General features: G+C 42.9%; 1 protein-coding gene across 1 annotated transcript in view; it reads left to right on the forward strand.

The window, feature by feature from the left end:
• The window catches only part of LOC115464263 (kinesin-like protein KIF28P), a 112,411-nt gene that overhangs the window by 12,964 nt on the left and 75,782 nt on the right, over positions 1-23,665 (forward strand). The window contains exons 3-5 of the mRNA XM_030194662.1: positions 5,474-5,680; positions 12,765-12,800; positions 17,991-18,215. Of these exons, the coding sequence (XP_030050522.1) occupies positions 5,474-5,680; positions 12,765-12,800; positions 17,991-18,215 (468 nt within the window). The remainder of the gene's footprint in view (positions 1-5,473; positions 5,681-12,764; positions 12,801-17,990; positions 18,216-23,665) is intronic.

The following is a 23,665-nucleotide window of genomic DNA, read 5'->3' on the forward strand; positions in this document are numbered from 1 at the left end:
CTTTATGTTAGAAAATTACATAAATGTAAGAGGGAAAGAAGGCTGCTCTATTTCTCAAACATAGTAGGTGAAAAGGTAAGGGAAAGAAAGTTAGCCTTCTCACATTACAACATGACTCAGAAAGAAGGAGCCAGGCAAAAGTATCTGGAAAAGTTGTTAGGAAAGCGAAGAGGCAAATGGAATAAAAGATATCCGATACAGTAAAATTGGGGGACTAGACCTTTTTCAAATATGTAAGTGACAGGAGGAAGTGCCATAAAAGCATTGTGAGGCTAAAAGCTAAAGGGGAGGAATATGTAGAAGCTGGTAAGGATAAAGCTGAACTGCTTAACAATTATTTCTGTTCTGGGTTCATGGATGAAAGGCCGAGGGAAGGACCACAGAAAGCAAATGCAAATGGGGACGGATGCATAGGCGCCCGGTATAAGAGGCTTGGGGAGGCTAAGCCTCCCCAGCCAGAAGTCCGTCGGATTTTGATTGACAGCTCAGCTGGTCAGATTCGGACCACGCCGCCGCCGACATGACACACACCGCATCGGCATCAGCCCCCAGTTCCGCCCGTGGGCCCTGGGGCTCGCCGCTCGGCCCAGCATCGTCTTTTTAAGACCCGCCGACGCGCGCGACCACGACGATGCCCACACACGGACGGACACGCGCACCATCCTAAATTCAGCCCGCCCAGCCCCAGGCCCTTGAGTTCCAAACTTCCGCCCGCTCGGGCTCTCACCAGCGTGCCGGTTGGTCCTGTGCTGCTGCCTTACTGCGAATCAGAAGACAAGACAGACGTGCGGCTAGCGGCTTCTTTTTCTTTCTTTGCCCCGCCCTCGGCTGGGCTCGCCCAGGTCCTCCTCAGCTCACGTCAGCCTTCTTCGCGCGCTGGCTCGCTCCCGTCCCGTGGTGTACTGTTCCGCATAGGCGGGAACGCGCGGGACGGCACACGTAGTAGGAGAAGAAGAAAAACAGAGAGTACTCTCTGTCTGATGATCCCTCCCACTTCCTTCTAGAAATTTGCCCCGGGTCCAGGGGGGGCCACTTGGATTTCAGGAGACAGAGAGGTAAGTGCTGCTCTGCTGTGCTGACTGACTAAAGGAAGGTTTTTTAAAACAAAAGAAAGAAGTAAAAAAAAAAAATTTAAATATTTTGTTATTTTTGTAAGTTTCATGCAGATCTCTTTGTTTAAACATAACTTAGTTAAACAAAGAGATCTGCATGAAACTTACAAAAATAACAAAATATTTAATTTTTTTTTTACTTGGCCAGTATGTTATACAAGGCTCTATTTGAACCCTTGTTTGAGCAGTAATTTCAATATTATTTGGAGCAAGTGGTAGCCATTTGTAGATAGTTTCAGTAGAATTTATGACATAAGAAATATTGCTGTTGATTTCATATCTTTTTTGAAAGGTATTCAATTTCACTAGCCAGGGTAATATGGCTCAGGGCATGTTCAGACTGAGCTGGAAAACCAAAAAGGAATTAAATATTTTCCCTGTTTGGAAAAAAACATTCCTGTAACAGCTAGTGGATTTGGAAGCTGGTTTGAGAACAACCAAATAGGTCAAAGGGGATGAAGGAAATGCTGCATGTTGACAAGTACCATTAGAATTCTTACAATTCTTTTTTTTTTAATCATTTACATGTATATTGGTGTATTAGGTTCTGCCCAGTGTAATATTTATGGTTCTGAGTGTGTTTTTGCACAAAGTTGTGCATAGTGTTTTGCAGTTGAGTGATTGTGGTTAGAATATGCTTTGAGCAACCACTTTATTCTTTGACATATGATACATATCTAATATCTAAATTTAATAAAAGGTATTGTGACTTTTATTTTTATTTATTTTTTATGTGTGTTATCAGACAATTATGGATTTAAGCTCCACCCCGGCCCCACCCCTAACCCCGCCCCTTTAGCCTCCCCAAACAGTTGGGCCACCGACCGCCTATGGATGGATGTATGGTAGACCGGGACCGATTCACAGAAGACTGTGTTCTTGAGGAGCTAGCTAAACTAAAAGTAGACAAAGCGATGGGGCCTGATGAGATACATCTGAGGGTACTCGAGGAACTCGGAGGAGTCCTGGTGGCTCCGCTGTCTGACCTCTTCAGTGCTTCCTTAGAGACTGGAGTGGTCCTGGAGGACTGGAGAAAGGCGGATGTGGTCCCCCTGCACAAGAGCAGAAGTAAGGAGGAGGTTGAGAATTATAGACCTGTCCGTCTGACCTCAATGGTGAGTTAACTAATGGAAATGCTTCTAAAGCACAGGATTGTGAGGTTTCTTGAACTGATTGGACTGCAGGATCCAAGGCAGCATGGCTTCTGTAGGGGCAGGTCATGTCAGATAAATCTGATTGATTTCTTTGACTTGGGTGACCAAACAGTTGAACGTGGGAGGGGTGCTAGATGTGGTGTATTTGGATTTTAGCAAAGCCTTTGAGACAGCTCCACACAGGTGATTGATAAATAAATTGAGTGCCCTTGGTATGGGGCCTAAAGTGACTGGGTCAAAAACTCATTAAGTAGGAGGAGACAGAGGGTGATGGTAAGTGGAGCTTGCTCTGAGGAAATGGATGTTATAAGTAGTGTGCCACAGGGGTCGGTCCTCTGGCCGACTCTCTTTAACATTTTTTGTGAGTGATATTGCTTATGGACTGTCTGGTAAGGTCTGTCTCTTTGCAGATGATACCAAGCTCTGTAATAAGGTGGACACCCTGGAAGGTGTGGATGGCATGAGGAAGGATCTGGCGAAGCTTGAAGAATGGTCCAAAAATTGGCAACTAAGAATTCATGCTAAGAAATGCAGAGTCATGCATCTGGGTTACAAGAATCCAAGGGAACGGTACAATATAGGGGGTGAAGTTCTTCTGTGTATGGAAGAAGAATGAGACTTGGGGGTGACTGTGTCTGACTAACTGTGTCTGACTACCTTAAAGTGTCCAAACAGGTAGAAAAGGTGACAGTCAACGCCAGAAGGATGCTTGGGTGCATAAGGAGAGGGATGACTAGCAGGAAAAAGGAAATGATAATGCCCTTGTATAAGTCTCTGGTGAGGCCCCATTTGAAGTACTGCGTGCAATTCTGGAGACTGCAGCTACAGAAAGATATAAACAGAATGGAGTTGGTCCAGAGGGCGGCTACTAAATTGGTAAGCAGTCTCCATTGTAAAACATATAAGGAGAGGCTTATGAACCTACATGTATATGCTGGAATAGAGGCGGGAGATAGGGAATATGATAGAAACATTTAAATACCTCAGTGAAGTTAATGTACAGGAGCAGAGCCTTTTTCAAATGAAGGAAAACTCTGGAATGAGAGGGCATAGGATGAAGTTAAGAGGAAATAGGCTTAGGAGGAATCTAAGAAAATACTCTTTCATGGAAAGGGTGGTGGAAGCGTGGAATGGTCTCCTGGTGGAGGTTGTGGAGACGAAGACTGTCAGAATTTTTAAAAAGCATGAAACAGGCACGTGGGATCCCTTAGGAAAAGTAGGAGTTAGTGGTTACTGAGGATAGGCAGACTGGATGGGCCATTTGGCCCTTACCTGCCGTCATGTTTCTATGTTTCTATTTATGTACAGTAATGTGTGACTTATACTAAACTTTCAATTCATCCATTACACATGAAATAGCAACAAGGCAATATTAACAAAGCGATATATTGGTCTAAAATCATAAAGTACTTATGAGCCCGATGCTTATATACAGAAGGGAAGCCCAGGGCTCAGATGATCACAAGGCTCTTCAAGGAAAAATCAGCCCACACTCCCCTGCTTGAGAGTGCCCTTTGCCGTGGGTTTCAGACCGAAACTTTCTTCAGGGACTCGGGTGAGGGCTGTCTTCGAGATAGCTCTTATCTCGCTGCTGGACTGCTGTCTGCATCTTATTATTAGACAGTTGTTTATTTATTTAGTTTGGTTTATTCAAGGACTAATTATGCCACCTTACATCCATAAAATGAAAAATAAGGTGGTTTACAGTAAGAAATCAAAACAGAAAAGGAAAAAAGGTACAATAATTTCAAATGAGAGAGAAAAAGTGAGAGAAAAATTAAAGAAAGTAGTCATTAGGGATCCACTAATATCTCATTCTGAACAATCTAACTTCCCTCAAAGGCACCAGAAAATAAATGAGTTTTCAATGCAGCCTTAAAATTAATATGGTAGGACTCCATTTGAAGGGATTGGGGAAGTGAATTCCACTTGACAGGTCCAAAACAGGATATTAACGAGTGTCTCGTTCTTCAGACCAGTAGTATTATGGGGGAAGAATGGATAGATGATTGACGTATGATGAACGGGTGAGAAAATGGATGTGAAAGGAAACAAAGAGATGAGAAAGATGATACGACTAAACAGCATATATATTAGTATTCTGTTTGTTGTTCGTTGCCTAAAATAAAAATTTAAAGTAAAAAAATTTGAAAAAGGAGCACTGGTAAACAGGATCTTGGATGTCACTTGGAAGCCTGTGCAAGGATTTCAAGGCCGGCGTAATATCATCATACCTGCCTGTACCTTTCAAAATTTGTGCAGCAGCATTCTGCACAAGTTGGAGTCTATGAACCTGAGCATGATTCATAGTACAATGAGTTGCAATAATCAGACGATTAAGGACTAAAGCAAAAGCAAGAACTTTTAAGTTGTGTATAGAAAAATAAAGTTACTTAGGGCACCCAATGTGGGCTTATTGCTGCTTAGTAAAAGGTGCCCAATGAGGGCTTACCGCTCACTAAAGAGGAAGTACCGCTGGGCTACCACAGCAGCTCGGCGGTACTTCTCACCAGAGTATACACGGCGGTAATAGGGCAGAGCTGCGCACTGCCCGGTTACTGCTGGGTTATCGAGGGAGCCCTTACCACCACCTCAATAGTTTCCTGCCTTGCTGCCCATGTATATTCCTTTTCCCTCTGACCCTTAGTCCCTGTTCAGCCTAGTTGGTATCCAGTTCCTGCCCTGTCCAGTAAGTCCTGCCGGCCGCCTGCACCCAGGGGCTCAACTCCTGGGGAAGCACGGTCAAGTGCAGGTGAAGTCTAGCTGTTTCTGTCAGAGTCTTGCCTTGTCTCTGGTGTGGGGTGGTTTTGCCTGCCACTGCCGCTCCCCGGCAGTGGTCCAAGGGCTCACAAACCTAGTTTCTGCCTTGAAAACCTGACAGCACGCAGGTCATTACCGCCTGGATTCTTTACCACTAGGTCAATGGCTGGCAGTAAGGTCTCAGACCCAAATCGACGTGCGGCAATTTTGATTAACCCGTGCCTACAATACTGCAAGCCATTTTTCAGCGCACCTTAGTAAAAGGAACCCCAAGTTTGTTCAAGACATGACATGGCCTACTAGTACTCTTCACTGCATAATTATTTGGTACTGACAGTGTTCTCAGACTGAATTTTATAGCATGATTTAGGAATTTCATCTCTTTATTTCTGAGTACTCACATGTGATATAAAGCACTTTTACTCATTATTAATTTTCTACCTTTAGAAAAAAGTGTTCTGTGACCTTGGCGAGGGTGTCCTGAAGAGTGCCTGGCAGGGGTACAATGCCACCTTGTTGGCTTACGGCCAGACAGGTGCAGGCAAAAGTTATTCCATGATTGGATATGGAGCCAACAGGGGCATCATTCCAATTATCTGTGAAGAGCTGTTCCAAGCAATAAAGAAGAGTCAGGAGAAGAAAATACAGTATCAGGTACATATGTCTCCTCCTCTGTTACTGTTTTCAATGAATGGCAGCTTTCTTTCATGAAAAATTATTTTCTTCATGTACTTGGGAGGAGGGTAGAAATATGAATTGATCAGCTAATTCCAAAGTTATGAATTATACTGCCAACTAAAGAAAATTAGTGCTTGCTATTAAAATATAAATCCATGTGCAGTTAGGTAAATCATTCAGGGGTCCTTTCACTGAGGCGTGGTGAAATCTGTGTTTAGTGCATTCTAGCATATTTCCCATGTGCTAAGCTCAGATTTACCGTGACATTAAAGTTGGGCCAAATTTTTTTTTTTGCAGGTCATACGCTAATGTTCCAATTAGCGCGTGGCAAATGCAAAAACTATTGAGCGAGCACTTACTGCCTCCTATTTAAGAGGTGCTTATGGCAACTAAAGTTGCACATGGAAATTTATCAAAGAACGAAGGGGCCTTTTTGTTCTTAATGTGTTGAGTGACCACTTTATCAAGTGGATGGAATTCTTTTTTATTTTATAAGGAAGAGGTTTGGTTGCTGCACACAGCATTTATTTTATATCAGAATATATTTGACCCCTGATGCAGGGGCTGTGCACCGAAACATGACCCATACCGGGTCTATATTGGAAGATTGGCTTTTACTATTAAAGGAACTGTGTCCTGTTTTTGAAGGCTCTTGGTGCTTTTTGTTCTATTTTGGACTTTGTTTTGTACTTTGGACCCTCTCGGTCTGTTTCATTTAAATCACCTGTCCAGGGCTAACCAAGCATTTTCAACGGCACCTTGCTGGATAGTGCCGCTGAAAATGCCCGGTCAGTACTCAAGCGAAACTGGCTCTTTTGGGGGTGTTCCAGGGGTGGAGTTAGCATTTAGCAGGTTAAGTGCCGATTTTCAGCATTTAACCAGCTAAGATAAATGCCTGAATGGGACCACATAAAATGCAGTCTTATCTTTATGTGGCTTTTCAAATTCGGTTAAGTGCTGAATATCGCACTTAACTGGCTATACTTTCATTGGATCTATGTACCCAGAAGTTCAATGCTAGAGCCTGGACATGGGCCAGCATTGAATTTTTTGGTATACTGCTGGCTGCGATCAGCAAAATGCTGATTGCTGCCAACTGAATATCGGGCCTCTGGTGAAACAGGGGACTTAGCCTGTGATGTGTATTACTTTTATTTTATGACATGTATTTCCCTTAATTGGCCAGCAGGTGGTGCCTGTTCTATGCTTTAAGGCTGCAGCTGTTTTCCTTTTAGCTTATCTTCCACAGGAAGAGAGGGAAACCCTGAGGGAAAGTAACCTGCTGTGCCATTGGCCAGATACTTTCAAAGTTATTGCTCTGGGCTCTGATTAGCCTTATAGTTCATTAATCCAGCCAGAATATGCTGGAAGTCTTTAGTCTCAGCAAGGGAGTGTGGAGGGTAAAGATCTCTATACTGAGACCTTGTTCCAAGACTGTGAGCAGTTAACTTTCCTGAACTCCCCAGGTTCTACTTGGGTAGTAATACAGTGTTAAGACAGTTTAATATTAATCCTTGTTCAGTTACCTGTTATTGTTTGCTAATTTCATTCATTTTTTCCCACGTTTACTATTTCACTTTTTTGATAATAAACCAATTAGTTTATTAGCTCTGCTGTCCTGGACTGACTAAGAATCCTGGTGGTTTGTGTTTGGGTCTGTGGGTGTTTTCTAAGAGCTGTGGGAACTCTGGGATTGTGGCCATAGAAATCACCAGGGAATTAACATGTGGGTGGGAGCCTCACCCAGAGGCAAGTGGGACCCAGTCGGTGGGAGGAGGATGCCAGTATAGAGCATGTGCACTTGGGCCTGAGGGTACTAGGTGTTTTGTGACAGACCTTGACCTCTTTTTTTTGTGGCAGTGTGGTGGGATTGTCAGGTTCAGTGTGTGGGAGTGAAGGTCACTATCCACTGAGTGGCTCAGAGTTGTTTTGATCTGTAACCTCCAGACACAGAGCACAGTGAATGAGTGCAGCAGTAACAGGGTCCCTTCCCCATTTGTTTGTTTTTTGATAGTGTTAGAAGGTTAGCAGCATGCTGATGGTGACTGGCAGAGACCATCAGACACTAGATAGGCCTGACCTAACACAACAGCAACCAGATGACCTCAGTGAGGAGGAGCTGCAGGATCGGCCTGTGCAGAGTTCTCCTGAGGGGAGACCAGACTCCTTGTGGGCAGAGGCCCATGAGTTGGCAGAGCCAGATGGCATGCCAGCTGAAATCTGGTTAGATCTACATGGTAGAGTGACAGTGGCTTGAACAACAGTGGCGAATGGGAATAGCGACAGTGGTGAGAGGAAGGCCAACGGTGGTGTGAAGAGTGGGAATTCCAGCTGCAGCAAGAGGTGCGCAAATACCAACTACAGAAAATGAAGATGGAAATCAAAATGCTTGTATCCAAAACTCCAGCCTATCCTCTGCACTGAGGCCAGAGGCGGGATCCATAGACTGCATTGGGCCCAACTTGTTTGCGCAGTTTGATGATGCCCAAGGTGACATTGATGGGTATCTAACTGCCTTTGTGAAAATTTGCTGCCTCAATGAGATTCCTCAGAAAGACTGGGTGCGCTATCTGAGAGGCAAGCTCACTGGCCGAGCACTTGAAGCATTCCAAAGACTGTGTATGGAGATGGGCTCCCAGTTTGAGGAGGTGCACAAAGATTTGTTGAACCGTTATGCCATTAGCCCTGAGACCTACAGAGTAAAGTTCTGGACTTTGCAAAAGGGGACAGACGATACTCATAGCACGTTTGTGATCTAGTTAAGATACCAGCACCAGCGGTGGCTCAATGGAGCCAAGGTTAAACCCTTGGAGGACTGCCAAGTCCTGATTGTCCTGGAGCAGTTTCTTCAGCGTTGTCGACCAGAGGTGAGGGAACATGTTCAAGATCACCAGCCTATACTCCAGAGAAGTTAGCTGAGTTGGGTGACATCTTTGTGGCTTACTGCCCCTGGTTGGTGAAGAGAAGCCATCCATAATTATTCACAGCAGCCGGAGTCTAAGGGCAGTTAGGGCCCTAAGTCAAATATTCCTGCAACTTAATACTTGAGGCATGAACATCCTTGTTACTAGTGTGGGCATACAGGACATTTCGAAGTGGATTGCCGAGATAACCCAAGCCTGCACTGAAGCTGGAGGCTTTTGTGGGTGGTTCCAGTCCCAGGGAGGAGGCCTACACAGCAGCCGCAGCACAGGAAGTTACTGGTCATTTATCAAGCAAGGAAGCAAATGGGTTTCCACAACACTATAGCACCTCAGTAACTGTGAATCAGACCTAGGTGGCTGGGCTTGTGGACGCTGGCTCTAGCATGATTTTGTTATGACCAGAGCTGGTGCGGGAAAATGCTATTCTACTAGGGCGCACTGCAGATGTAGTGTTAGCCAATGGATCTAGAGATACTGAGAAGTTCTGAAAGAAGAGGGCATTTCTCTAGTAAGTGGAGGAGTGGCTTAGTGGTTAGTTAGAACACTGGTCGTGAAATCCAGAGGTGGTAGGTTCAAATCTCACTGCTGCTCCTTGTGATCTTGGGCAAGTCACTTTACCCTCCATTGCCTCAGGTACAAACTTAGATTGTGAGCCCTCCTGGGACAGAGGAAATATCCAGTGTACCTGAATGTAACTCACTTTGAGCTACTACTGGAAACGGTATGAGCAAAATATAAATAAATAAAATATTTTGCTCTGTGCTTTGGGAACTTAAATATTGGAGTTTAAAGAGGAATTGTAGGTTATTAATAAGCAGAATTAAAAAAAAAATAACAAAGCAAACGTTATCAACTAGTCTCCATACCCTTTTCCTCCTAGTTTTAAAACTTGAACTTTGTACCACAGCATTAACAGATAGCCTCTAGCATGCAGCCTAGACCAGTCTTATGGGGGAAAAAAAGAGAGAGAAGCAAGGAATAACAACTAGTTTCCATAGTATGCAACCCTTTTCCCATAGTTTTAAAATGAAACTTTCTTTAGAGGTAGAAACTTAAGAGCTGTCTTTTCTCCAAACTGAAGAGCCCTAGCCGCTTAAGCCTTTCCTCATAGGGAAGTCATCCCATCCCCTTTATCATTTTTGTTGTCCTTCTCTGTACCTTTTCTAATCCCACTATATCTTTTTTGAGATGCAGTAACCAGAATTGCACACAATATTTGATGTGCGGTCGCACCATGGGACAATACAAAAGCATTATAATGTTCTCATTTTTGTTTTCCATTCATTTCCTAATCATACCTAACATTCTATTTGCTTTCTTAGCCACCGCAACACACACTAATTTGCTTATTGAATACCATTCACCTAGAAGGCTTAATAAATTGATTATCACAAATACTTCTCATTATCAAATGCCTTAATGCTTTCATATGGTATACATTGTAAATAGTGGCGTAGGAAGGGGGGGCGGTGGGGCAGTCCGCCCCTGGTGCACGCCACTGGGGGGGGGGGGTGTCAGCTCCACTGGTTCCCTGCTCCCTCTGCCCCGGAACAGGTTACTTCCTGTTCCGGGGCAGAGAGAGCAAGGAACCAGCGGAGCCAACGCAGCTCCCAGCGACATGCACTCGGGGGCGGATCGGCCCTCTCGCCTGTCCCTCGCTTCCTAATGCAAGTAAGAATGCGCTCCGGGGGGGGGTGCGCGCCGAGGGGGTGCGCCGTGCTGCGGCAACCCGCCCTGGGTGTCAGCCACCCTCGCTACGGCACTGATTGTAAATAGTTCAATAAACTGACATGTCAGCCAGCCTTGTTCACAACGGTCTTTTGAATTTCCTGGGAGGAAAGCAGGGAAATCCCACTTGCTAACACCATTCTTCCTCAGATGGAGGCACCAGGCGCTAACAATTCCAGGGCCTGAGGGTGACTGCAGCCAGATTGACCCCAGACCCAGGAACACTCACAAAGGGGAATTATATAAGGATTGAATTTGCCTGTCTCCAAGTTTATCTCATTGATTGTATTTATGCTTATTTGTGATCATTTTACTATTGTTATGCTGTTAACAAAATAATAAATGTTATGTCATATCTGATGGACACCCCCTTGGATGAATCTCCTCATAAAGGCAGTTACTAAATCCCAATAAATAAATGAACACAAATAAATAATAACAATCTTGAGGTATTTTATATGTAAAGTTAATAAATTATAAAAATCACAAGGATCATATGATGACAATGATGCCTGCTTAATATTGAGAACTTAGTGACAAAGGGGCCCTTTTACTAAAGCTTAGCATGTGGTGATGGACATTAGCAAGCACTAAGTGCCATGTGGCTCATAGATATAAAATAGGACACGCAGCATTTAGTGTGCCCTAAACTTTAGTAAAAGTAAGATGTCACTGCATAATGTCTATTTCAGACTGATGGGCCAAGATTAACACAAAGGTGGTTCAGTTATAAACAGTTTGACACATTATTTTAAGAAGAGTTAAAATTGCTTTGATCTTGAGGTTTCTGTTTAATGTAAATCCTTCATCACTTTTGGGGGGTAGGGGGGAGACATTATCAAGCTGCATTAGGACACTGTAATGTGTCCCTATGATGTGACTTAAAGGGCATTCATGCTGGGTGCAGTGCCCTAACACAATGCTAAATAAGCCACCCCGTGGTACAAGGTAATGAGATGCAAAATAAGCAAACACATGTAAAGCAGCTCATTACTATGTAAATGTACATATTGCACATATTGGATTAGGATGCTGGCCAGAGCAGGAGAGAGGGGCATTGCTCCTGCTCACACCACTAGCCACCACAGATTCAAGTAAGTTAGGCCCAGAGGGACCTTCGGGAGAGTGGAGGAAGGGGTTGGCGGTTGCCTGGGAAGCACTTCCTCCTGAACCCCATCACTAAGGGAGGGGGTTACTCTGGTTGGGGGGTTCACGTTTGGTGGGGTTATCAATAGAAATCAAACAAAATAAAACATGGAAAAGAAAATAAGATGATACCTTTTTTATTGGACATAACTTAATACATTTCTTGATTAGCTTTCGAAGGTTGCCCTTCTTCGTCAGATCTATACTATCTGCTACCACATTTGCTTATTTCCGATCTGACGAAGAAGGGCAACCTTCGAAAGCTAATCAAGAAATGTATTAAGTTATGTCCAATAAAAAAGGTATCATCTTATTTTCTTTTCCATGTTTTATTTTGTTTGATTTCTATTGATAACCTTTAAGAGTGGACTAACACGGCTTCCACACCTCTTTACTTTTGGTGGGGGAAACTCTAGAAAATAACATTTATTAAAGCTGTAGGTCATGGGTCCTGTTCCACTCAAAGTTAGGAAAAAAAAAAGGCAATAGAAAAGTAGTCTGTAATGCAACAGTGTACTTGGGTGGCCTGTTCTGCAGGGTCACTGTGTACCTTGCTGTCTCTCAGCACAGTAATACACTTTATTTGTCCCTAGTCTGGTTCCTCAAGCATTCAGATCAAAACACAAAATCTGCAAGGTTGCAAGTGAGGCTTGGTCTACCTAATTCTAGCAGTGGCAATTCACACATAGAGGATGGAGGCATATGCGGTGGGGCATCACAGTTTCCTTCTGGGCCTCCTTAACCTGGCTGTGCCTCTAGTTTTTATACTTCCTAGTTCCCGCTCTTCTGGCTCCACTCTTTCCCAGTCACTTCCCCCTTAGGCTGGTTCTGACACTGTGAGGGAGTATCCTTAAGGGGAGGAGCAGCACCCTATAGACTCCCTCATGTTGCCTTTATATAACAGGCATTTTTAAAAATTGGACAAAGGTGCCCTGTTATGAAATTACCCTTCTCTCTCACCCACCACTTGTTTACTCAATTCAATCTGCATCTGATATTTCAGTCTGTCAGTACAATAGAACTTCTTGTAAATTTGTTTTAAATTTGTAAATAGAAAGTAAATTACAGCTCTCAGCAATTCAAGCACAATCTATACTCTGTGCTTATCTGTTTCTGTTCTAGTTTTGCCTCATTCAGTTGTCATCAGGATGCCATCAAGGAGAGAAAGGCAGCATAGAAGAGGAGGAAAAAACAGTATAATATCTACTTGCAAATGGGTATTTTGAGAGATCTAATTTTAATTTTTGTTCTTCTCTTTTCAGGTTACATTCAGTATGTTGGAAATTTACAATGAGCAGGTAATCATTTGGCTACATGGGCAGTTTGTATTCATTTTTACAGTCACATAATATGCAGCTGCCAATACTTTCTTTCATCTTTGCTGCTTCCAATTTCTTTCCAGTGTCATCTCAATAACATTCTTTTTCATCCTACAGAATAATCTAATGTATAACAATAGGAGTCAAGTCTTCACCACAGTGGCGTAGCCATAGGTAGGCCTGGGTGGGCCAGGGCCCACCTACTTAGGGCTCAGGCCCACCCAACAGTAACACATGTTTAGCGGTAGATGGTGGGGATTCCAAGCTCCACCAGCTAAAGACTTCCGCCTAATGGTAACGAAAATGCTATTATCCACGATACTGGCACCTGCGCATGCTCAGTTTTCAGTGCATGCCTTCGGCAGACTGCCAAGGTGGAAAGAAGCGTTTTCCTGCCAGCTTATATATTTTTTTGGTGGTGATAGTGGGGGGTGGGGGGGGGGGAGAACACTTGGTGCCCACCCACTTCTTGCCTAGGCCCACCCAAAATCTGTTGTCTGGCTACACCCCTGCTTCACCACCTTACATTGCTTTATATACAATCATGAGATTTTCAGGTAGTTTTTCTTAGAAATTAGGAGACACGGAACTGAACTATTAATTGATGGATCTTGTCGCCGCTGATTATGGGACTAAAGACCAGTTCTTAACTGCACAGTCTTCTATAGAGATCCCATTCAAACAAAGGACTGGCTGGAGAGATAGCCACTTTGTGGTGTTGATGTTTCTCCATCAGCAATACGATGTGACCCATCTCTTCAAGATAGCCTACCCTAACGATTCAACCTAACCAAAGCCTGGCCACATGATTCTTACCGACGATTGTTATACATTGACCATGTTTCCCATTATCCTTATTGCTATCCCATATCCATTTCTCTCCATCTTCCTACTCCTACCTCCTTACGCTTATTTCCTTCTGCACCCGATTCTCCTATGTTCAATTTACTTATCCGTTAACCCCATTAATATTGTGTTTACTACAAATTGTATATTCTTTTTTACGACTTTGTAATTCTTTATATTGTTACTATGTAAGCCGCATTGAGCCTGCCATGTGTGGGAAAGCGCAGGATACAAATGTAATAAATAAATAATAATTATGTTCAAACTAGTACATATCCCTTTGCCAAATCTAACACTGTGGAGGTCTTTTACTAAAAATTAGTACATGTTTTCTGCAGCAGGGCCCAAAAGAATAAAATAGGTCTTGTGACTAATAAAATGATAATTTTTAGTAAAAGACTCCCTATGTTTTATCTTCCATGACAAAGCAGAGGTTAACCTTCTCCTGGCTACAAACCATCATATTGGCTCTCCTGTCTTTATACCTTTTAAACTATCTGCTTCACAATTATTATCTATTTGCTAGCTGTCCAAAGCAAACCATTTTGAGAATCTGGGTGTTGTCCCTATGCACAACATGACCAGCCCAGAAAAGCTGAGATGCTATTAGCATTGCTATCAAATTACATGAGAATTGGCTACCTGTTTGTAGACAAGCTGGCATTCGACATGGTACAATGGACAGGAATTGAGACCAGGGTCTGGTTTGACCATTTACCTATTTTGGATGGCTTGGAGATTAGATGAATGGGACCCAGGTCTCAAGTTCTGGGACATAAATAATATTAGATGATGAGCCTGTGGTAAGACAGATCCAGTACGCGGCCAGAAAAAGACCCTCTCATGATGACCGACTATTATCTCTCTCAACGCAGATCAAGCATTTTGAGGGACAGAGGAAACACAAACTTACTGCTTCAGATGCCCAGATGCTGGTGGGCTTAAGGGGCCAGTTAGGGCTTTGTGGGTGGAGCAAGTCAATTTGATTTGGCAAGAGCAAGGCAGATGATATTCAAAGAGGGCAACAGAACTAGTCAACTGCTTGTGCACCAGTTGAAGAAACAGCATGCAGCTATCCAAATCATTGCACTGAAGAATCCTGCAGGAGAATTAATGACAGAGCTGTAGGGTATTCAGTCATGCTTTGTACAATACTCTGAGCTAGTATGGGATTTGTGAGAGATGGAAGACTACCTAGGGTAAATTACGCTACCCTAACTATCCCATGATAGTAGTGACCAGCTGGAAGCTAAAATTTCAGAGGAGAAAGTGCTATAAGCAAGTAAAGAACTTAAATTAGGAATGGCATCAGGGCTTGTCGGTCTTAGTGTCAAATTTTATAAAAGGATTTGTGAATCAGGTGGCACCACGGTTGGAACAGCTGTTTAACTCCATTCTGAATGGGGGTGAACTAGCAGTCTCTATGCTAGAGGCAGGGGTCATAGTTCTCCAGAAACCTGGGAAAGATCCCTTGTCCTTTGGTTCCTACTGATTCATTTCCCTCCTGAATTTAGACATAAAGATCTTTGCTAAGATTTTATCTACTAGATTGAACCACTTTATAGCCACTTTAGTCTACGAGGATCAATTTAGGTTCATCCCAGGGCAATTAGTGGAGGATAATGGGCAAAGATTACTGAATTTGATCTTTTGGGCTAAAAAACAGGAAATCCTAATGATCATACTGGCTGTAGACATGGAAAGGCCTTTGTCCATGTAGAATGGCCATTTATGAAAGCTTGGGTTTGGTCCAAATTATTTAAAGTAAATCTGGGTTTTATCTGCTGCCCCAGTTGTGAGAGATAGTAAATGGAACTATTCTGAGGTACTCTATGATAATTTGTTCTAATAGGGGGATAAGGAGGCTGGAATTTGGTAAGAAGACGTAAAAGGTATCTTTGTCTGCAGATGACATCATGATTCCAGTGGGGAGCCACGTCTCTCTCTGGCAACAGTTCTGGCTGAGCTTCAGGATTATGGGACTTTTTCTGGTTTTAAGGCCAATCTTTCTAAGTCAGAGATACTAAATACCACACTGGGGCCAGAACAGATCCAGGTCATAAGGGATATCTACACATTTTGGGTTGTTTTCTGGGCAGTGAAATACCTGAAGATTCAGATAGGCCCAGATATTACCACAATGTATACCCTTAATTTTCCACCAATATTCAAGAACCTTGGGCTGCATCTATCCAACTGGGTGCGTTTCCAGCATTCCTAGGTGGGAAGAATGGCATGTCTCAAATGATACTGCTACCAAGATTCATCTACCTGTGCTAGACGTTACCAATCCAAATCCAAGATGAGGAGTCTCAGATAGTTTTTAATTATCTCATGAGTAGCATATTAAAGATGTTGTTAATAATGATAATTATTATTATTATCATTATTATTAAAACTTGTAATATTATTATAATCTGACTGCTCAATTGAGAGCTGTGCTGGAATGGACTAGAGGAAACCCAAAGTAATGGGTCTATATAGAGCAGCTTTTATGTAGAGTGAAAACAATTGTTTAAAATATGCTACATTTTAGCTTCATGGATTGTCCCCTACTCTTAGTACTATTTGAAAGGGTAAGCTCTTTGAGCAGGGACTATCTTTCTTATATGTTTGTAGCGCTATATAAATGCTAAATAGTAGTAGTAGTAAACAGCAATTCCATATACCTAGCGCTTTTCTTCTAGGGAAAAAGGTGCTGGTACTCATACAGGGCCAACCATATGGGGTGGGGTGACTTATCTATGGCTCCGCCCCAACATAGCCACGCCTGCTATTACCTGCCACAGAGCACACAGAAAAGTGTATTACAAATATTACACCAGTCCCTGGAACACCAATACACCTCTTTTAGGGAAAACAGAGGAAACAGGATTCTCTACACAGAAACTACATACCAGCAGAATACCTCACTTCGGTCACAAATACACAGAACATGGATACAGCCTCACCACACACAAAGTATGTGATTACAAATTACAAATCATTAAAATGTGTGGCGACAAACTGAACTGGAAACCCCAAGAAGTCAGACTGTAAAGCAAGTAACACTAGCAGAATGTCATACCTCAGTCATGTAAGCAAAACATAGACAGCCCCTTATCAAATACAGAACAAGACACCATAAATTAAAAATAGAATTATATAGATGATAATTTTACTGAAATCCCCCAAGAAGTCACTGCTGTAATGCAACACTGGAGAAACAGAAGTACAAATGCATTTTCTCTTGTATTGTGCAAAATACAAAATCAGAGACGCATATTTCCAATTAATAAATTAATAAGTTAAAAATAAAATACTTTCTACCTTTGTTTTCTTGGCATTTTATTTTCCCAATCATGTCAGTCACAGTCTTTCCTAGTTCTTTCCATAGTCTGCTGTCCATTTGCCATTGTTCCTCCCTCCTCCTGTCTTTATCTATTCCTCTCTTACAGCTATCTTTGGCATCGACCTTTCCCTAATGGTTAGTGCAGTGGCCTGAGAACCTGGGAAACAGGGTTCAATTCCCACTGCAGCTCCTTGTGACTCTGAGTAAGTCACTTAACCCTCCATTGCCCCTGGTACAAAATCAGTACCTGTATATGATATGTAAACTGCTTTGATTGTAACCACAGAAAGGCAGTATATGAAATCCCATCCCCTTGCCCTCACTACTGTAAGTTGGTATGTAGCCAGGAGCATAGGTTAGATACCAAGGGTCACAGAGGGATAGTTACATATATTTACCATTTTCTACACTATGGGGTCCTGCAGCCTCTTGTTGGCATACCCTGCTGTGCTCTGCCACTTCCTAAAATTACAGTTCTTTTGACAGGCTTGCAAAGGAACTAATCATGCCCAATTTTCGTAATATCTTCAGTTTTTTGGGAAGTTCCTTCCAAATCACAGTCCCCATTCCTAAAGAGTGAAATACATAAGTTTCTGTAATAATAAATGGCGTCTGCTACCTGCTGGTTTGTAATCTCTAGAAGTTTCTTTCTCAAACTGTCTTATGAAAATGCATTAGTTACTATCTGGTGCTTCATCTAAAGAACTAGGAAAGTCAAGGCATTCTGCACCAGACATTGGTTTGTAATTGTCCCTGTCAGAAATACATTTATTTATTTTATTTCATCTATACCACCTGCAAACCCAAAAGCTATCAAAGTGGTGTACAATCAAGTGCAGTGGGTACTTTTCTGTCCCTGGAGACCTCACAATCTAATCTGATCCCTTTTATATACAATATTAATTTTCTATATATGCTGTGTAATATAGAATGAGAAGACAGATCATTAATGTGCTTAGGTGAAATTTAACCCAATCTTTTCTTACCTTTAGGTGATAGATCTGCTGTCTAAAACCAAGAAGAAGGGTGGACTGAAGGTACGAGAGAACCAGCAGCAGGGCTTCTATGTGGATGGTTTGAAATTAGTACCTTGTGAAAGCTATGCACAGATAGAACGGCTGATGGAACAGGGAGTCAAAATCAGGACCACAGCCTCAACCTCTATGAATGCCACCAGCAGCCGGTCCCATGTGGTCATCACAATCCATTTCAAACAGGTGCTGTACAGGGTTGTAAAGCCTCCTGGGAACCTATCATATGCTCTGATTTTCCAAGAAACACTCTTATGGCTTTATAACCGTTAAGTCTATTTGCTCATTGGAATTTGTGCTTCCGATTCTAGACACCGCTGTTGAGTCTAGGTTATACCTTTCTCTGTCTAACACATACCAAAATATTGCCACAGATACCAAAATATTGCCACCATCTGATGGCTTTGTTTGGTTTTCCTCCAGAGATTACAAGTATTATGCATTTTTTTTTCCAATTTGTAGATTATCACTATTGGTCATTATATCTTACCTGTTTTATTTTGTGTTATGTAAATAATTCTACTGACCTAGCTACCTAATTTCTTACACAGTAATATGTTAAATTAGACCATACCTCTTACTCTGTTTATGATTATACCTTTTGCAACATAGTGCCTGCAAATAGGTGGGAAAATGTGGGGTACAAATGCAGCAAATAAATAAATAAATTTGGAACCAATCCATAAACATTATAAACAGCACTGAACTTATAACAAATACCTGAGCTTTACCATGCCTGATGTTACCAGCTCCAACAAATTTTCCCCATAGTACTTGTTCCTCCCTCTTCTCACCCCTCACTCAACAGAACTATTCCTCATTGCTAGACCATTGTTCAAAATTCCAGAGATGTCAAATCACCCAGCTGGAGATTTTTGGCCAGTCCTCTGCTTGCATTTACATCTAACAGCAGTGTGGGATTTATAGTGCCTGATTCTGCCCATTGAAATCAGTGCTGCAAGTCCCATAGTGCACCAGAATGGGGTGGTCAGAAATCCAGGACTGTCCTAAAATATCCATCGAATTGGGTAATGTGGCATCTCTGAAAGTCCCCCAAATCTTATACAGTGAAACCTCATTTTTCGTTGACGTCGGATTTCGTCATTTTCGATTATCGTCGATTTTTTCCGCGAAATTTTTGTCTCGGTTTTCGTCGGTCTCCTCGGAATTCATTGGTAAATGCCATGTTAAATGTTCATTTATTACCAGTGATTTGAGGGCGTGCGCAGGAGGTGGGTGTGTTTTACATCAAGTGCGTTAATTGCATTGGCTGGCTGTTGGTGTGGAAGGCGTGGGCTATTTCTAGTGCCACTCCCCCTTCCCCTTGTTCCTGTTTGCATTTGTTTAGTGTTTTTGAAGGGCGGGAGCAGGAGGTGGGTGTGTTTAAGTGTGTGGGATCATTAGAGAGGGGCTGGTGGAGGAGGTGTGTGTTGGAGATCTGTGAGGGCGGGACGGGATAGCGATATGCGGATATGGTGCGTTGTAAGTAGTTGCTGGTTGGGGACGTGCACTGGGGGGTAGGCGGAGGTAAGCGGGGCAGGGGAATCTGGAGTCCTCTTGATCGGAGCGCTGATTTGCCCTTAGTAGCCTGTTGGCGCTGTTACAGCCTGTTATGATATCTGAAGCGTTGTGTGACGTGCCGCATCATCATTTATATAGTAGGATTAGTCTTTTTATTCATTTAAAAGAATTTAAAATAAATTGCCTCGGTTTTCGTCATTTTCGGTTTTCATCGATTATTTTCGGACGAATTATCGACGAAAACCGAGGTTTCACTGTACAATTAACAGCTGTTTTAATATAATGACTGTAATCTTGCTTGCATGATAAATATACTATAAACATTTGTACATAATATCTCGATGGTAAAGAATGCTGTTGCCAAAAAGTAGCAATCATACATTCAACTGTGGCCATGCAACATAGGCTTAGAATTTTCATATACTAACACACAAAATTACTCACACTAAAGGACATCAGTTGGATTTAGTTGCATCCCCGGGTTTTAATGTTGGTGAGGATATCTATTGTTCAGAAGGTCAATGGATAGAAGCAGGGCTGCCGAGAGGGGGGGGGCAGGGGGGACAAAATTCCCCAGGCTCGGGCCTCCAAGGGGGGCCCGGCGCCGCAGTCCCCGGTCTCACCCGCCCGCCCTCGGTTCCGTTGACCATCCACCACCGGGCCGGGCCCCCTGCATTCAAATCACAGCGCCTCACCTCCGTGTGAAAGCGCAGTAGCGGCAGATCGCCTCCCTTTGGGCCGCCCCTCCCTGTGCCCCGCCCTCGTCTGATGTAACTTCCGCGAGGGCGGGCACAGGGAGGGAAGGCCCGAAGGGAGGTGATCTGTGAAAAAAATAAAGTTACAAAAGTTCAAACATGTAACTTTTTCATATTGCTTATGGACCCATGACATGAAAAATCAGCTGTTCTCAACATTTTGGATCTGAGACTTTAGTCACTTTTTCCCAGATATTGTCACATATATGCAGTGCGTTTTTTCTAGTAAAAAAAGGTGCCGGTACTCAAATGCTAGGTCTCCCTTCAGAAGTGGGGTGACCACTGAGGGACCCACCCCATAATTGTCAGGCCCCCTGCAACCAGTCACAGAATCTATGACCAGGCAGAATTGGTGTGTAGAACCTGAGCTCTTTCATTAAATCTTCGGGTCCATGGGTCAATTTTAGCAGACAATGGAAAAGGTGCCGGTACTCAGTACCCCCAAGTACCCCCTCAAAAAAAGCCCTGCATATATGTATTCTGCCCAAACTCCTCCCCGAAACACATCATCATCTGAGATGTGGCATGAATTTTTTCTGGTCTCAACTGAGTTGATAAGCCAGACATTTTCATGAGTTAACAATACTCATTGTAATTTAGGTGCATGTGATCCTTCAGTTCTAAAAGCTTTGAAGGACTTGTCTTTACCAGTTTTTACAAATATAATTAATAAATGTTTTATCGTGGAGGCAGTGCCAGCTGTGCTAAAAAAACCAAACAAAAATAAAACAGTGATTAGACCCCTTCTCAAAAATCAGTCATCTGAGATTAATATACTTGACAACTATAGATCAATCTCTTTGTTACCCCTTCTTGCTAAAGTAATGGAAAAATAGTTTATGAACAGTTAGTAGAATTTCTTGACAAGCACAATTGGTTGGATCCAAATCAGTTTGGATTTCGGTCTAACCATGAAACAGAAACCCTATTACTTTCTTTGTTTGATATAGTGAGAAGTGGTTTTAATGAAGGACAGCGTTTCTTCTTAGTAATCTGCATATCCTTACAGCCTTCTCCGGGGTGACTCCCAGGTCCACTCTGATCCACTCAGGGCCTCCGCTCTAGGTGCCCGGCACTCCCACCAGGTGCTGTGGAGGACTTGCAGCCCTTCTGCATACCCTCTCAGCTGAATCCGGGGTGACTCCCAGGTCCACCCCGATCTTCCCAGGGCCCTTGCTCCAGGTGCCCAGGGTTTCCAGGTGCTTTTTGGCTAAAGTCAGGCGACCCTCAGGGGGAGGAATGCTGGCTTCGGCCTAATCCCTGGTAAGCCTTTCCTTGGCTAAGAGGTGCCCAGCTCTACCACCAGCTGCCTCTCAGGTGCTGTGGAGGACTTGCAGCTAATCTGCATATCCTTACAGCCTTCTCCGGGGTGATTCCCAGGTCCACTCCAATCCACTCAGGGCCTTCGCTCTAGGTGCCGCACGCCGTTGGCATTTTCTCTTTACATTTATTTTTCTCCCAGTTACTACTTATGGCTCCAGTACACTTCTTCTTCTTGGTACTGTCCCTTCCTAATCTGTTTCTCCATCTGAAACCACTGTACACTGCAGGAACACATTGTCCACCCTCTGTATTCATCTCACCATCTCTTTTTTTTCTTCTTCCTTTTTCTCAGCTCTCAACCTTCAACATTTCCTTCCTTCCATTTATCCATCTCCTTTCTATCTGAGTACATCTCGCCTTCATCACTGTCGTCATACCTCTCCTACTCTTCTCCGTACTCTCTTGCTCCTTCTCCTGCTCTCCGCTGGTGACATTAATCCCAGTCCTGGTCCTCCACATCAGCTCTCATCCTATTTGTGCAGCCAATCTAATTTCTGTTCCTCTCCTCCCCCCTCCCTACCTTTCTTTTGTATCCCACATTTTCCCACCTATTTGCAGGCTCAATGTGCCTTACATAGTACCAGAGAGGTGTTTGCCGACACCGGTGAGAACAAATACAAAGTGATGTTGTGATAGGTAAAGTTCGTGTGGCACAGCCACATTAGGGAATCATATAGCAGGAGAGTTGTGTTATGTCCATTACATACTTTAGTTTTGTTGTATTGCAGAGATCAGGCATTTAAGTTGGATCAGTAGGGTATGCCTTTTTAAACAGGTTAGTTTTTAGTGTTTTCTGGAAGTTGAGGTGGTCGTATGTCATTTTCAAGGCTTTCGGTAATGCGTTCCACAGTTGTGTGCTTATGTAGGAAAAACTGGATGCGTAAGTTGATATGTATTTTAACCTTTGCAGCTTGGGTAGTGCAGATTTAGATATGTTCGTGTTGATTCAGATGAGTTTCTAGCTGGTAGGTCGATCAAGTCTGTCATGTATCCCAAGGCTTCACCGTAGATAATTTTGTGAACCAGGGTGCAGATTTTAAAAGCAATGCGTTCTTTGATTGGGAGCCAGTGTAGTTTTACGCGGAGGGGTTTTGCACTTTTGAATCGTGTCTTTCCAAATATAAGTCTAGCTGCTGTGTTTTGAGCGGTCTGAAGTTTCTTTAAGGTTTATTCTTTGCATCCCGCATAAATACCATTGCAGTAGTCGACGTGGCTTAGTACCATTGACTGTATCAGGTTGCAAAATGTATCCCTCGGGAAGAATTGTTTTACATGTTTGAGTTTCCACATTGAGTGGAACATTTTCTTTGTTGTGGATTTCGGCACCTAACCACCATACCTCTATTCAGGAAATCTAGACTGCCCCAACTTGACATTTTGCCCGTTAGATTGTAAGCTCCTTTGAGCAGGGACTATCCTTTTTTTTAAACTGTACAGCACTGCATAACCCTAGTAGCGCTCTAGAAATGTTAAGTAGTAGTAGTAGTATTTCACTTGGCTCTCTAGTGTTAAGTTGTTTTTCTCTTTTACCACCAATTCCAATTTCCCTACATCCAGTGGTCAGAATAGGAGTGACCCAGGTGATTATAATCCCTCTTTATTCTTCAGAATTCTCTAAGGATCATGAACCCAGTGCTTTTGCAATGTTTACATAGTTCCTAACGGATGAGGATGTGCCAAGTTTTCATCCTTTGTTGATTTTCTAAGTTTTCTATTTTCCTTTGTAATAAGATGTTTTCTTTAATCAATGCCGCTTGGCTTTCTTTAGTTTTAACTATATCTTCTTTAAATGTTTGCTCACAAATCTGAGTTTGTTGCATCTGTTTCTCCAATTCTACCACTTTGCCCGGGAGTGTTTGAGTAACCATCAATATGGAGGAAATTTTCTCTGTAAAAGTATTTTCACCAAAGCGTCCCAGATATTTTCCAGGGTAATTTTTTCTGGTTTCCTCACCGCCGAAAACCCTGGGGTAATTTTATAAAATACTCCAGAGAACTGAAAAACAGCCAAACACAATGTAAAGAAATGAGGAAAGT

The sequence above is a fragment of the Microcaecilia unicolor genome, chromosome 3 (assembly GCF_901765095.1).
Source record: "Microcaecilia unicolor chromosome 3, aMicUni1.1, whole genome shotgun sequence".
NCBI classification, from domain to species: domain Eukaryota; kingdom Metazoa; phylum Chordata; class Amphibia; order Gymnophiona; family Siphonopidae; genus Microcaecilia; species Microcaecilia unicolor.